Here is a 14,870-nt window from a genome sequence, read left to right as displayed (position 1 = left end):
GGGTCAGGGACGGGTCAGGGAATGGGGGATGACAGTAGATGAGGAGCTGATAGGACCTTGGTGGAAATCCCACAGGTATCCCAGGTCTCCTGTGGGACCTGAGGTGCCCCTGTGTGTTTCTCTGTTAAGTGCCCTGGGGTGCACATGGGGTAGACTTTTCAGGGCTTGGTCCAGATGGAAGACAGTGAAGGGACTCAAAAAGGATTATGCTTTGCTGTGTATAAAAATGACTCAATTCTGTCTGGAAATCCATATGGAGAGCAGGAGGGGAGGGTGGCCCAGCGAGGGCTGGGTACGTGCCAGCCAGGAGAGCCCAGGCGCCCTCTGCTCTGTTGCACAACAATGGGGCCAGCACTGCCCCAGGAGGTGACACCTTCCCCTGCAGCCCTGCTCTCCCCCTAACGACCAACAAGAGCCATGTAAGTCCCCTCCTGCTGACACCACCACCTTGGGGATTACCTCCAGCTGACCGAGGTTTAGCAGTCTGGGGCAGGAAGGCACTGTGCCCCTGGGGAGTGAAGCAGAGGGCTGCAGACTGGAGCAGGATCCCACCGTCATGCCACCAGATCCCTGTGTCGATCCCTCCAGCTCCCACTTTGGCCCAGCATGGTAAGAGCTTGCCTGGTTTCACTGGAAAGAAGCACGTGCAGGTGATGCATCTTTGGGCAGCTTCTGGGCAGGGGGTGATGGCACGCGAGGTGAGCTGAAAGGCCGTGGAAGTGTGGTGTGCTGGGAATGGGGAGTTGGGTAATAGCATGGAGAGCAAAAGTGATGAGAGACAGATAGTTGGAGAGCCTGTGACCCGCTCAGTGCCTGCCATCTGTAAAGGAGAGGATGAGACAGACTGTAAACATTACATGTGAGACCATGGGGTGGGGGTGCTCTAGGTATGCTGAGTGGGGTCTGTCCTGGACAGCTAAGGTCATACCAGAGGTGTACTGGTCTCTCTGACCTGGCCTTGCTTCCAAAAGGGGCCTGGAGATGTCTCAGTGCCATGTTCATTTAGTCTGATGGAGGAGCAAGCTGTCCTCATCCGTGGTGAGGAGCTCCTCTGCTGTGCTGTCTGCTCTTGTTCCTCAGCCTCTGGGGAGAAGTTAATGCTTCACCAGCATGAAGCTAATGGAGTGGCGACATTCCAGCTGTTGATCAGCACAATTAAGAGATAAATGAGCTCCTGGGTGCAGAGGAAACATGTGAACTGTCAAACTGAGTCAGAGAAGTTATTCCTTGCAGAAGCATGACTGCCCTGGAGTCCCTGGGCACTCATCCTTCCCAGGGCTGCTCTAGCAGGACCCAGGAGGGTTGTTCCCCTGGCTCTTCAGTACCACAGGTATCGATAACAGCACTATTAGTGGCCTTTGACTGTGACAGAATTTTGATCTCCAAACTGAGGCCTTTATTACTAGCACTGAAAACACACCTGCCTTCGGGAAGAAAATGGGTTTGGTTTAGCAGGTGGTTGCCTAACATGTGGTGGAAAACACAGTAAAATCCTTGTAGGGTCAACGTTGAGTGACGTTTCAATGTGTGAGCAAGTCAAGGTAAACAGCAGGAGGTGGTGCAGAGCTAAGCACGAACAGTTAACCCTCTTCTAACAAACCTCATAGGAAAACTAAGGGATAGCACCTGTAAGACATGAATTAACTCATGACTGTGATGGGGCAATGCTGGCACATGAACAAATGGCTTCCAGAATTTGGCTGGACATTAGAAGAAAATCTCTAATCTCCAGAGAAGCAAGTTCTGGTAACAGGCTTCCATCAGAAGCAGTTGGGGCAAAAAGCACTTCCCCCAAAATGACGACTGGCCTGGTCACGAAAGGGATGTGGTGTGGTTGCTCATGCTAGTATTGGGTGTATTGGGTGACCCTAAAGATCTTCACCAGCCCTGCAGGTAAGTGAAACCACGCAAGTATGAACAGGTCATGTTGGGCAACTGGCAGATCTTCGCGCTCCATCCATGGCTGACTCACATGGTTCTTTGTGCTTGCTGGAGGTACCACATCTGGATGGGGGCAAGGACAGCAGTCCAGCTCACCTGGTGGTAGATGCCTCCACGTGTGTGTGTGTGCTGGAGCCGATCATTCCACATCCCTGGTGCCGACACTGGAGGGAAACTGCCAGCATCCAGCATGACTCCTAGGTCTGTCCTCAGATGCTAATTTTAGGTGGGGATGAACTGCCCTTTGGAGATGAACGATTTCTCTGCTGGTTATAAAATAGAGGGTGGCAGGCGCAGGCTCACACATTTCAGTTTTGTGTGCTGTCAGCGTAGTGGTTCTCTGCCCTATAAGATTCATAGAAAAGTTCTTTTTGTTGTTGTTACACTCCTTGAACATTGGGAGATTACTCTTCTTTAGTGTATAAAAATGCGCAGAGGAATCCTAATACTAAAGGGTTCTTACATTTTCAGCAGACAGCAGAGAAACCCATCTGAACACTTTTAAGGGAGAAATTAATGTCTCAGTGCCATCTTGTGGAATGACCTGTGTAAAAGGACAAGCAGCGGGAAGAGGCACATCCGTGATGCAATCCTAGAAGCATGCTGGAGTTTTAGGGAATTTGGTGGTAATATCGAGGATTATGCTGTTATTACCAAACCAAAGATTTCTATTGCAAACTGGGATTGCCTTTTTCCCTGAGAAGACTGCAAGTCCATGGGAGCCTGTGTTACCAAAAAATACATGTCCATTTTTCAGCCCAAATTAGAATATGGTGATGCCTATAGTTAATGCTTGAATGCAGGACACAAAGCCTTTCAGAGACACGGCAGCTTTCTTGTTTGCCCACAGGGGAGGAATCCACTTGGAATGCTCCCTGAGATCTAGGAGTAAAAAATGAAGTTATAGGTCCAGTTGTGGGGGATATTGACTCAGTCACACTTTGTCCATCTAAGAAAGGCTGTGAGATCTCCAATACATGCTGACGCCAGAGCCTCAGCTTTACACGTCAGCTGGAAATTACCCTGTGCAGAAGAAAGTTGAGGCTCTTGGGACCACTCTGACCTGGTGCTACAAGGCCCATTTTTGTGTGCTCTACCAATAAACATTTGCATGGCAGAGAATGAAATGATGTGGAAAAATTTCTTGTCCACTTTTCCTGTGCCACAGCATGGCTCACAGACTCATAGGACAAAAAACCTTCCCAACTAGAAATATGCAGTAGGAACACCCTTGCCAGCAGCGTGATTATCATCCTTCATGATGAGATGGCCCTTACTATCAGCACCAGCCTAGTAAATTACTGCATATTTAGCCAGGTGTTCACTAAGGTCAGCATCTAATCTGTCACTGGAGGACAGCTTACCCCAGTCATAAAACCCTTCCCTGACACAGGACAGACAATCATCTATGGAGCAAAGAGAAGAATCAGCTTCCCAGCTTCTTCCACGTAGCTGCTCAGCGTCTCATGGATGAAAGAACAGCTCATGAACTTTTGCAATGCAGTAGTGCCAGAGGGAGGCAACACCCGGGGCGGCGTGAGCAGAGAGCTATGTCCCCATCAGGGCAGCTCTGGTCACCCCTCCAGAGCTGTGCGCCATGTCCCTCCCCTCCAGGGCCACACTGAGAAGCTGCAGCGAGTTGAGAGAAAGGTGAAGAAAACCAGCAAAGAACCAGACGAGGCTCACAGAAAAAGATCTTGAGTGGTCAGTGGGTTTAAATTTTTCAGCGATTAAGCAAAGGTATTAAAGCCTTTTCACAGTGGAGAGGTAATAACACCTGGTAAGCAGAGGGAATCAGGAGTTGGAGGAGGAATCAGGGCAGTGAGGGCTCTGCTCTGGCAGCCAGATGAGATTGAAGGTCTCTGTGGCCCATTGCTGAGACTGGTGTCTCCTTGCCCCACGTGAGGGGACAGACCGGGGAGCTGGTTGTGAGAGTCCCTGCTAGTGATGGGGGCTGTGGGCACAGATGCATTCAGCAAGAACAAAAATTCAACCTGAAGCAACACTCAAGGCATTGTGCTCTTCCCAGCTGCAGACAGTGGTGCACAGCAGCTCCGGGCAGAGCATCCTCACCACAGGCTGGACGTCCAAACAGACCTGCGAAGCACAGGCAAATGGTCCTAATCACACCTGTTAAAAACAAATGGCACCAAACCACCAGCCAGTGACTTAGAACACAAAGCACAGCCAAAATTCCTGTTCAGAGCCTGTGGAAAAAGTTATGGAGAAAGACAGAGGCACTAGGAGCACACCAAGGCTATTTATAGCTCCACTGCTCTGGTGATAGGCTGCTCCTGGGCAGAGGTGCAGAGTTTGCATGCCCCAGTAACAGAAATATTCCAGCCTTACCATATAGTTTTGAAGGGATGGTACGTGTGTTTGGGAAGACTTTGAAGCTAGCTGCTGCTTTATTGTCTTGTTCATCGTTAACCAAATGAATGGAGGTGTCTGGGGGTGAAGGGAGGGTGCCAAGTTTCAAAGGGTAACTCAGCTCAGCGCAATGAAGTGTGCTGTCACAACAGGAGCTCCCGTGGCTGCAGGCTGGAGCCGGAGGGCAAAATGCTGGAGAAGATTCAGAAGGCGCTCACGATCCATAGCAGCACCATGAGGGAGCTGCTGGCTGAAGCGCTGGGGATGTTCATCCTCATGGTAAGGAGACGGGCCCAGATGTGTGTGTGTGCGTGTGCAGGGCTGGGGAGAGGGTAAGCCTTCACAGCAGCAGTTTGTGAGGTCAATGGTTTCCTACCACATCCTCAGGGTTGCTCAGCAGCTGGTTGCTACTTCTCAACCCTCTGATCTGCTGGAGCGGCAGCTTCCCATCAGGTAGACCATCTACCAAAAACCTTCTGAAGGAAAGAAGCAATGTGGAGGGTGGGAGGTGGGTGCTGGGGTAGGGTGAAGCAGGCGGGGATCAGCCACTGTTTCAGTTCTCTTCTGGGAAGAAAAAGAGGAAGAGTCTGGGAATGAAATCAGAGCAGTGTCTGGTCAGGTGGGGCAACACAACGCTTCTGCCAAACCCCCTGAAAGGTCCTGTGCAGCGAATGGAGGCTTTTCTTCCTGACGTGCCAGAGGCGACAGTGTAACTGGGGAGTATTGCACAAGTTTGGGGAGCAGACCCTGACTCCTCTGGCACTGACAGCCTCTGTGACATGAGAACAGCACTCATCCATCTTCTTCTTGGGGTTGCCAGGGTAATGAATGCCAGTGAAACTTGCCGGAGCCACAACCCACCATTAGGAAACATAATTACCAGGTGTAAAACATGCCACGATTTCGCTTTTGGGTTTCTTACGCTGGCAAATGAATAGTGCTTACCTATATCATACAGAAACTCCCCACTTGCCTGAGAGATCTGTTTCATGCAGAAAAAGTGAAGTGGTTTTGAGCTCTTGGGCTGCTTCAGAGATGTTTGTGAAGAGGGCAAGGAAGGCTTTGCAGTCAGAATTGATCCCTGGTGGGGGTGAGGACCAACATAACAAAATGAGATCCTCCTGCTGAAAGGGTCCAGCAAGTGTCTGTGCCAACTTGCTACACCTGGACTCAGGTTGCAAGCGCTGCTGGGCTGAGAGAGATGCTTTGGACTGGACAGAGGCTGGCGTGGAAGGGCTGGGGATAATCTAAATAACTCGCACTTGGAGATTTGCACAGGAGGAAGATAAGATTTGTGTAAGCTTGGGGACCTTTTGACACAGCTGTCCGTACAGATAAAGGTGCTTATTTTCAAAGGTGACAATGCATGTGCAAAGGATGCTTGCTTTTTATCACCTCTTATTGCACATCCAGCTCCTTGAAGTTCACTCCTTACTACACAGGTAGTTTTGCATGCATTGGAAGTCAGAGTACAGACATCTCTGACTCCTCAGCAGGAGCTGAGCAAACCATTCTCCTTTTCCGTCCCCTTTATTTTTTGGGGGTGGGAATTTCCAGGTGACAAATATCAAGTCCAGGGGTGTCCTGCCAGGGCTGTCTCTGGGAAGCAGCATGAGGAGGAGACTTTCCCCTGCACTCTGACAGTCCAAGGCAGATTTTGGAGTCTGCAGCTCATGTTGGATGCCCAAGAGGGAACAGAGCAGGAGGCGGAACACTGCAGAAGGACCCCCATCAAATGCTGGCCACAAACAGCATCCAGCATCCAAATGTACCATCCAGCATCCTACTCCTTGGTAACCCCCTGGTCCTTACTGCAACCAGGAATGGGCTGGATGCATCTCCGGGACACCCGGTTGGCCGTTATTTGGACAATAGTGCTCAGGCTGGACCTCTTGCTTTAACAGACAGGCAGTGTTCATAAAGGAGGGAACCAGGCAGCAGGAGTAAGCAGCACAAGGAATAGGGAGGTAGGAAGTAAAAAAAGGCTATTTTAGGACGGTGAGAATAGAGGAGGAGACCAGAGGTTTGGATCTGTACTGAAAAACAGATTCTCTGGCCTGTCCCATGTTGTTTTTTCTGAGGATAGTGCTGTTCAGCTGCAACAGCCGTCTCCTCCCTGCACCTGCGTGCTGTCCTGCGAAACCTGTGCCTTATGCATTTGGCTTCTCTTGGATGTGGCTTTGGAAAAGCTCAGAGATGAGCAGGCAAAATTTTTATATGGGTTTTGCAGATGCTGGGGGACATCCCGGACACTGCTTTTCGGGGCGTTTGCTGAGGCAGACTGAGAGAAGGGCTCACAGCGTGCAGGCTGTAACTCCACACAGAGCACAGAGTGTGGTCTGTGTATATGAGAGAGATAAGAACAGTGTCTCTGGGGAACGGGGGATTTAGGTGCTGTCTGAAAGGGAAGAGGGAGACCAGATGCATGAGATAAAATTTGGATACAGGCAGAGCAGCCAGTAAAGATCCGCGCCAAAACAAGACAGGACAGAGCAGAAACTTAGATGCATACTGACTTTTTTGTCTTGGAGCGACATGTCATCCTGGATAAACGTCGGTGCAGCACAAGGAACAGGATACACTCTCCAAGCCCTAAGTGGTTTGTGAGGCAGAGACCTCGAGAGCAGCTTTGTCCTGCTCCAGATTTCAGTGTAAGAGCTGTGCAGAGACCTCATTTTTCCGCCCTCTGACCACATTAAAAAAATGAAATAGAATTTACTTTCAGTCCAGAGCAATTTCTTGAATGTCTTCTCCTGCTGGAGAGTGTTTACTTTTTAATTTTTTTTCCCAGGTCCCCTTTAGTCACTAAAAAAATATTGATGCTTTTGCTGTTTTTGAAATGGAAGTATATGTGTTGAAAGGAAAAGGGTTTTTTTGCCAGAATAAGTTACCAAATTAGAGTCGAGTTTGGCAAATAGCAATGTGCTACATTTTTAGTCAATAAATTGCAGCCCAGGAGAAGAAAGACAAAAAGAGTTTGCCCACCCTCCTTCCATCAGCTTGGATGCTGCCTTTGGGTGGTCTGTGGGGATGCTCCCCTGGCTCGTGCCCCTGGCTTCAGGCGCAGACACCCTTACCATGGCTGTGCGAGTGATCCCAGTCGATCCTGGGACCTCAGTGCGGGTGTTTGGGGTTTGTCTCCCTTGTAGCCAACCCACAGCAGTGTCTGGTTTTGTGTGATGGTCACCGATGAGGAATAATCCAGTTATCCATTCCATTTTTGCAGAGGAGGGCCATTCTCATTTCACCTCCTGACCATGGGCACCTTAAAGTCCCGTAATTGTAATTGGGAGTTTGTTAGTATTGTAGAAAAAGTAACAAAGAAGCTCAGTCCACCACAGCGGGAACATTGCTTTTAACACCGCTTTCTGTCTTTCTTTTTCCATGCACTAGGTCTTTGGCCTGTCTTCAGTGGCACAAGTGGTGTTAGGAAGAGGAGACTTTGGGCAGCATCTGAGCATCAATTTGGCATTTGGAATTGGTGTTACCTTGGGCATCCATGCTGCCGGAGGAATCTCTGGTGAGCAGGACACTCGAGCACAGGACATTCCTATGTCCCATCAAGGCCACATGAGTCAAGGGCGGCAGGAGTGGGCTGCGGAGGGGTGGGTGATGGCACGGCAAGGTGGGTCAGTGATCTCACCCGTAAAAAATGCAGTTCTGTGGTCTCCAACAAGAAGAGCTGAGCAGGTCTGGTGACTGTAACCAGGATCAGCCTTGTGACGGGGTGATCACAGCCAAGTCTGCAGGGGGGAGGCAGGTCTGAGATCAAGCCAAGGAGTTGCGATGGCATGGCAAGGTCAGGAGAGGCTGGGGACAAGGCAGGCACAGCATGCCTTCAGTATGCTGACCCCAAAAGCATCTACTAAGACAGGGGCAAGCCAGCCAGGGAGAGCAGCAGACCGTGGCCACCTCCTCCTGTTGTGGTCAGTGGAGCCAGGTTTCAGCAGTGTCCCCGTTAAGCCTTGGGATATGCCATCATGGCCCAAGGAGATAAGGAGCTCTGAAAACATGCTGCCAATCTGACCCACGGGGAAGTAAATCATTTATTGCAAAGGAGAGCTTACTGCTGATGTTGCAACAAGGAATGGTATGAAAATTTTCTCCTTATCATGCACACCCATGCGCACACGCCCCATGCGAACACAAGAGGCGGTGTTCCAGGGCCATGGGGTTCTACCGCTCACATGACAGAGCATTACCTTTGCCTTGTGCAATTTCTGCCTTTATTTGCACCAAGAGAAGAGATTAAGGGCTCTAGTGGGCAGAAAATTAAAGCAAGTCCTTGCTTTTGGTTGAAGCAGAGAGATGTCCAAGGCTGGGGTTGGCTGGGAAAGAAAAAATTTTCCACACAAACAGTCATCTCTTGGTCTCCCTGTCCTTTTGGAGCTGGTGGAGATATCCTGGGGAAAGTGGGCTGAGGAAAGCAGGTCCCTGCAGCCCCAGGTGACGTTTGAGATGGAGGTGATCTGCTGAGGGCTGGGAGGTGAGAGGAAGGGTCTCAGCTCAGCCAGCAACAGGCTGCCTCTGGACACAGCTTTGGGGCTTCTTGGCATTGCAATTTGGTTTCATTTGTGTCACAAGATGTTTCTTGTGATCTCTGAAATGGTGGGTCATGCCTGAAAATGATCAGAGGATCAAAGAAAAAGGGGTCTCCCTCCATTTCAGTTGTGGTTGTGGGACTGTAGCCGGCGGTATGTGCACTTTCACTTCACTCTGTCCTGTACTTTGAAGAGATGATGTGTGTCTGGCTCGTACCCTTTTCTGAGTCTGGACTAGGAAAAGGCCACTAAGTATTTACTAACCCCCAAAGTTCACAACTACTAGGCAGGAAAAAGCAATTATTTCCTCTGGAATCATGGGGACATGAGGTCTGGAGAACAAATGTGGTTTGTACTGAGGGCACCAAACCTGGATCCACTTAGTCTTTCTCCAAAAGCGTGATTTTGACACCAACTTCCTCCACAGAAAGTGTCCTCCCAAAGCAGGGAAAACTGGTCTTGGATTGTATGAAAGCTGCGTACTAAAAGGTGTAAAGAAATGCAGTCACAGATTACAAACTCTGCAAGGAAAGGAAAAGGTCTGCTCCACACTAGTGGGAGCAACCATGGTCTGGGGTCCCATCCTGGTAACCCCTTCTCAATGCAGTGACATCTAAGAGCTAATCTGAGACCCTGCCAACAGCCTTGCATAGGATTTGCTTTGCAGACATGAAGATCCGGGGCATCAGTGGTTGATTTTGCAGTTCATTTCCCTGCCGTCTCATGCCTTACCTGCCAAGATGTGCTGAGGGCCCACAGCTCCCATCAGCTGGGGTGCTCAGCTCTGCCAGGATGAGGCCCTCCTTGTCTATCAGATGTTTTCAGAAGGCCTTGTGGTTGTTTGGGGTAAGATTTGCCTCATCTACCTGTAGCTGTAAAAAGGTGGGTGATGAGTTTAAGTCCTGGGCTCCCTTTAAGCTGAATAGAGAGAAACTCATACAGAGAGAAACTCATGCCATACCAAGAGAGGTGTCTCTGACAGGTGAGATGACTGAGGCAGCCTGCGGTCTACAGAGTAAAGCATAGGTGGTCTGGTTTTTAGATGACTATAGCTAGGAGCTCTCTGCCCTGAATCGTTCAGTTGCCCAGGAAAAATGGCTCCGTTTTGAGTCTGTGCAGGAGGGAGACCCTGTCCTGGGAGAGTCTTTGGTGCTCTGGAGCAAGGTCTGGGTGGTTACTATGGGGCGTGGGGCATGCTCCAAAACAGCTGCATCCGCGCTGAGGACACTCTCTTTTGCTGTGATTTTGCAGGAGCTCACCTGAATGCTGCCATCACCATCACACACTGCATTTTAGGAAACCTCCCCTGGAGAAAGCTCCCAGCTTATCTGATTGGCCAGTTCCTGGGCTCCTTTACAGCAGCAGCTACTGTCTTTGGCCTCTATTACGGTACGGTTGTGTCTTTATCACAGGGGCTGCTGTGGGCACCATTTCAGTCTTAACTCACCGTTCCTCAAAAATATTTCCTTTTACAGAACCCAGCATGTCTGGGTGAGGAGGGCGAGCTCCTGGCTTGTGGGACAGACCTTCATAGCTCGAGGACAGAGTAGGGCCCAGATATCTCTGGGAAGAACGTGCAGTTCCTGCAGAACACAGCTTCTTTTGCTTAGGGCATTCCCATCGCCAATACCTGTCCCCAACTCAAGGCCAGTAGCTGCATTTTGTGAGCAATTTGTTTCCAGGGCCTGCAAGGGCTTAAGTTACATGAACAACCATGTATTAGGTACAGCTGGAGCTCTGGGCGACTCTGCTGGTGTGTGGAAAACAGGACACAGTCATCTGTAGTTTTGAGTTGTGAGCAGAGGAACCACCACCCATTGGCTCCAGCACGTCTTGGACTCCAAGGGGCAGAAAGGTGGAGGCTTCCAGTGCATCCAGAGCACCCAGCCTGCCCCAGGCTCCTGGGGGCAGGGATAGGGAGCTGGTAGGCCTAAGGAAGCAACTGCAGACCAAAGTCTGCGGGTAACAGATATCAGTGAGATCATGCCCTGCAAGGGGTGTGTCACCTCCATCATATCTCCCATTGCCTACTTGGTGTCCGTACTGGCTGTTAACGGGTGGCCTTGCGTACGTGCCATGCGGGATGAACTCTGTGCTAATTCCTGTAATTCCCATTTCTCCTAGATGCTCTGTATGACTACACCAAGGGGAACTTTACAGTGACGGGACCAACCGCCACAGCGTCGATCTTCTCCACTTACCCTGCTCCTTACATATCCTTACCAGGGGCCTTCTTCACAGAGGTCAGTGGGGACGGCTGTGGTGTGCTAGGAGAAGGTGGGTGGTAATAGGTGCTGCTGCAGGTCTGCAACAGAGGGCTCAGTGTGCTACTCGTGCAGACACAATCACAACCTCTACTCCAAGGAGCCCACCATCCAGGCAGGCGCCTGACAGGTAGGATCCGAGGCACCTTGGTGGCTGACCCTAAAGGGTAACTCCTGCAGGCAGCTCCGCAGCTTGGTCCGAGTGCCCTCCAAACACCTTCCCTGCACACAGCCCAGGCAACGGGAAGTGAGAAGCTGAGCTATATCAGCAACCACCTCTTCTGGGCTCTGGGCAGTTCCCTGAACTGTTCTTCCCCTTTTTGGATCCTACACCTGCTCCACGCTCCCAGGCAGCTCTGCTGGCTGCTCCCATCAGCACAGAGGGACCGAGACTGTCTTCATATGAACACAGCCTGGATTGAACCTCTAGGGTCCAGACAGACCAATTTAGAGTGTGTACAGTTGATTCCCAGCATACAACACAATGTCTGGATGCCCACAAATAGGAAGGGGATGCTTCAGGGGACGTGGCGCACTGGGACACTGGAAAAGGAAGATTCACTTCTAATTTGAAACTGCGGAAGCCTGTGCTTTTGTCTCTGAGATGACAAAACTTGCCTGGGCATGGTGAGAAGGACAGTGAGAACTGGAGAGCCTACAGGTCACTGATCGCTCGGCGTCCTGTGGAGCCTGCCGTGCCCTTGCTGCACAAGACAAAAAAATGACAGTGACAGTGTGCTGTCAAGAGCTGCAGAGCTTCTGCTTTTGCTGGTATCTCTGCAAGCAGTCCAAGGATCTCCAGCTACATTTTCTGAAGCAGAAAGACAGGAATCATCAGCTCTATTCAAACCACTGTTCCTGACGTCCTGGGCACTGCAGATCTACAAATGCCAGCTACATACTGTCAGATGGGAGATTCAGTTTCCCAGATGAGAATCTGGTATCTGCTGTTAGTCCTGAAAGGGCAAATGCAACAGGCTATATAAAATATCACTCCCTCTAGGGAGGATCAGATTTGTCTTATTAGCAATTTGTTATGGCTTGCCTCTGTTAGATGAAATGTACTCAAAATAACTCATGTCCCTAACCTGAAAGGTGGAGGGAGAGGACAGTACTGAGAAGTTCATATCAGTCCTAGAGCATTTTTGGTGATAAAGTGGAGATGTTTTTACTGGGAAATGAGTCAAGACTTTTCTTCAGCCCATCTGTGAGGAGGGAATAACATTGGGGTCCTCCCTGACTTGACCAGACCATGAATCCCACCTGCTTTTCCATTCTGGGAAGTCTCTTCCTTTCTGCTGAGCAGGATCCTTTTGCCTTCCCCATTCTCTCTCCTGACCCGTTCCCCCTTTCCTCCTCCTGCAGTTTACAGCAACAGCGATGCTACTCCTGGGCATTCTGGTCATCCACGACGAGAAAAACAACGGAGCCCTGAAAGGCACGCAGGCCCTGCTCACGGGTATCCTGGTCCTGGGCATCGGCCTGGGGATGGGGTTGAACACAGGCTACGCCATAAACCCCTCCCGGGACCTGCCCCCCAGGGTCTTCACGGCAATTGCTGGCTGGGGAATGGACGTCTTCACGTGAGTGACCCATTTTGCTTTTACACTGCTCTGCTCGCAAAGAGAGGAAATAAGACCAAGATAAAATGTTCATGAAGCCTTTTTCTTCGGACCAAGTTGATGATACCGCTACAGAGTGCATTCTCCTTGCTCAGAGAGCAAGGGCTGTGCATAGAGCAGCCCCATGCATTACATACATACACAAAATCTGGGGTACACTAATTCTCCAGCATGGGATTCATCTTGACATTCAGATACCTCCACTTGGGCACCAAACTGGCTACCTGTTAGCTGGAGATCTGGCTGGTTATTGCAGCCAGAGAGCAATTCAGCTCACCTGAAAGCAGGTACTTATAGCTGGATTGATGAATAGCCCTCCTAGATTTAGATGTCTGAATCTGGAGATGAAACCCTGCCTTCCCCTAACTAGTAAGATCGTGCCATGCTATGGCTTTTCCCATGAGGAGGGCATTAGCAGAGTCTCCCGGACGCCCGTTTTCATTATATTTCCAGAATGTACCTGGGAGAGCTCGGTAGAGGAGGTGCAGATGTTATTGGAAATGGGGAGGGAAAAGGGGAGTGTGTGTGTGTGTGCCTGTCTGACCGGCACACTCATCTGGATCACACAGTCTGTTTCGGTAGAACGAGAGACCTGCAGACAGCGCAGAGCCCCTTTCCCAGGCCGATGGGGGAAATGAACCTCCCTCTGGCAATTACACTGGTGGATAGAGAATTCGCCTAAGCCAGCTGCAGGGCCCAGTATGACCCAGCTCACCTCACCCTGTGCCGTGCAGTGGCAGGGCAGTGGTTCCAGTCTGCCTCACCAGCTGCTTCTTCTGTTTTATTTTAGGGCTGGAGATCACTGGTGGTGGGTCCCAATCACAGCTCCGACTCTGGGAAGTCTAGCTGGTGTTTTAATCCACAAACTCTTCATTGATTTTCACAACCAACCCAACCCAAAAAGTGGAAATGAGAAAGGACAGACAGTGGTGGAGACTTCTACGCTGTGATGGCCACGCGATCTGAGGAAAAGGCATGACAGCAAAGCCTACATGGATGTATGGACTGACAGCCAAAGGGTAACTAAGTGGATAAGGGGATAAGTAATGGTGCTGCTGGAGCACACCGTTTCTCCACCCTTTTGGTGGAGAAATGAGGGACTAGTCTTCAACAACAGACTCTGCTTAACCAGACAAACTGGGTCTCTGTGACACTGGGCAGACCCAGGTAGGGCTGGACCTGTCTGTGACCTGAAGAAATTATTCAACCTCCCTATGGAAAAATCTACCAAATAATAAATCACCACATTCTGGAGAAAAGCAAAGCAGTGCTGCAAGACTCCAGATACCTGTATGTTCATAGAAATCAAAATACAGGATCCAACAGTGGCAGAAACAACTTAATTACAGAAATTTTGATCTTGAATATTCTTTGGTAAGAGGTAGATACTACATTGATGGATCAGGGGCCGACGCTTGCTTCCATTTGCTAATCTGCCATACTAACAAAGACCCAGTTTGGAAGAGCACAAAGAAGAGAAAAGCAAGGACAGTCTGACATAAAAACAAGAACCTGATTTTTTTCTTTCATGCCTGGTTTTGTTTATTGATATGAACATTCAGGAAGCACCAAAAAATTAGTAAACTAAACTAAACTTAAACAGGGTCTCCTGAATCCTGGCACAGCTCTGCTGGAACACACTGGTGTCATGGAACCATGTGTATTACTCACAGGCTAGACTTTAACTACCACCATAGGAAAGGGTTCGGACAACTTCCGTGGCAGCATCCCCAAACGCTCAAACAAAAAAAAATACCAAGCCTTTTCTCCACTCTGAATGCAAGAGAAATGTGGGAAGAGGATGCTCTGCTCCTGCAGGAATTCTGCCACCTCCATCTGAAGGAGGAAGTGGGCCTGCAACAGCCTTACAAGTTTGAGGTACCATCAGATTAAAAGTAAAACAGTAACAGAAGCTGCCTGTTCCCGGGGGGAGACAACAGTCTTAAATTTTCCAGAAAATGCTGAAGCAAGTATGGTACATATGTCAAACACGTGACTGCAGTCCCAAGGCTGGGTACCATGAACACACAACACAGAGATTTCCAAGAGTAGGAAGTGACAGAACATCACTACTGCACAGAATTCTGCAAATGATATTTACAGGCTTTAATGATTATTCACATCTCACTACT

General features: G+C 49.8%; 1 protein-coding gene across 1 annotated transcript; it reads left to right on the top strand.

The window, feature by feature from the left end:
• The first annotated feature begins 4,500 nt into the window (after window positions 1-4,500).
• Window positions 4,501-13,688, top strand: LOC141736275 (aquaporin-7-like). Its single transcript, XM_074570218.1, has 6 exons — window positions 4,501-4,590; window positions 7,705-7,831; window positions 10,104-10,241; window positions 10,977-11,095; window positions 12,482-12,699; window positions 13,529-13,688. The coding sequence occupies exons 1-6, from the start codon at window positions 4,501-4,503 to the stop codon at window positions 13,686-13,688; spliced, it is 852 nt and encodes a 283-aa protein (XP_074426319.1).
• Window positions 13,689-14,870: the final 1,182 nt, after the last annotated feature.

Source organism: Larus michahellis, chromosome Z (genome assembly GCF_964199755.1).
Source record: "Larus michahellis chromosome Z, bLarMic1.1, whole genome shotgun sequence".
NCBI classification, from domain to species: Eukaryota; Metazoa; Chordata; class Aves; order Charadriiformes; family Laridae; genus Larus; species Larus michahellis.
The sequence above is the reverse complement of the archived record's forward strand: the minus strand, read 5'-3'. Positions and strand labels throughout refer to the sequence as shown.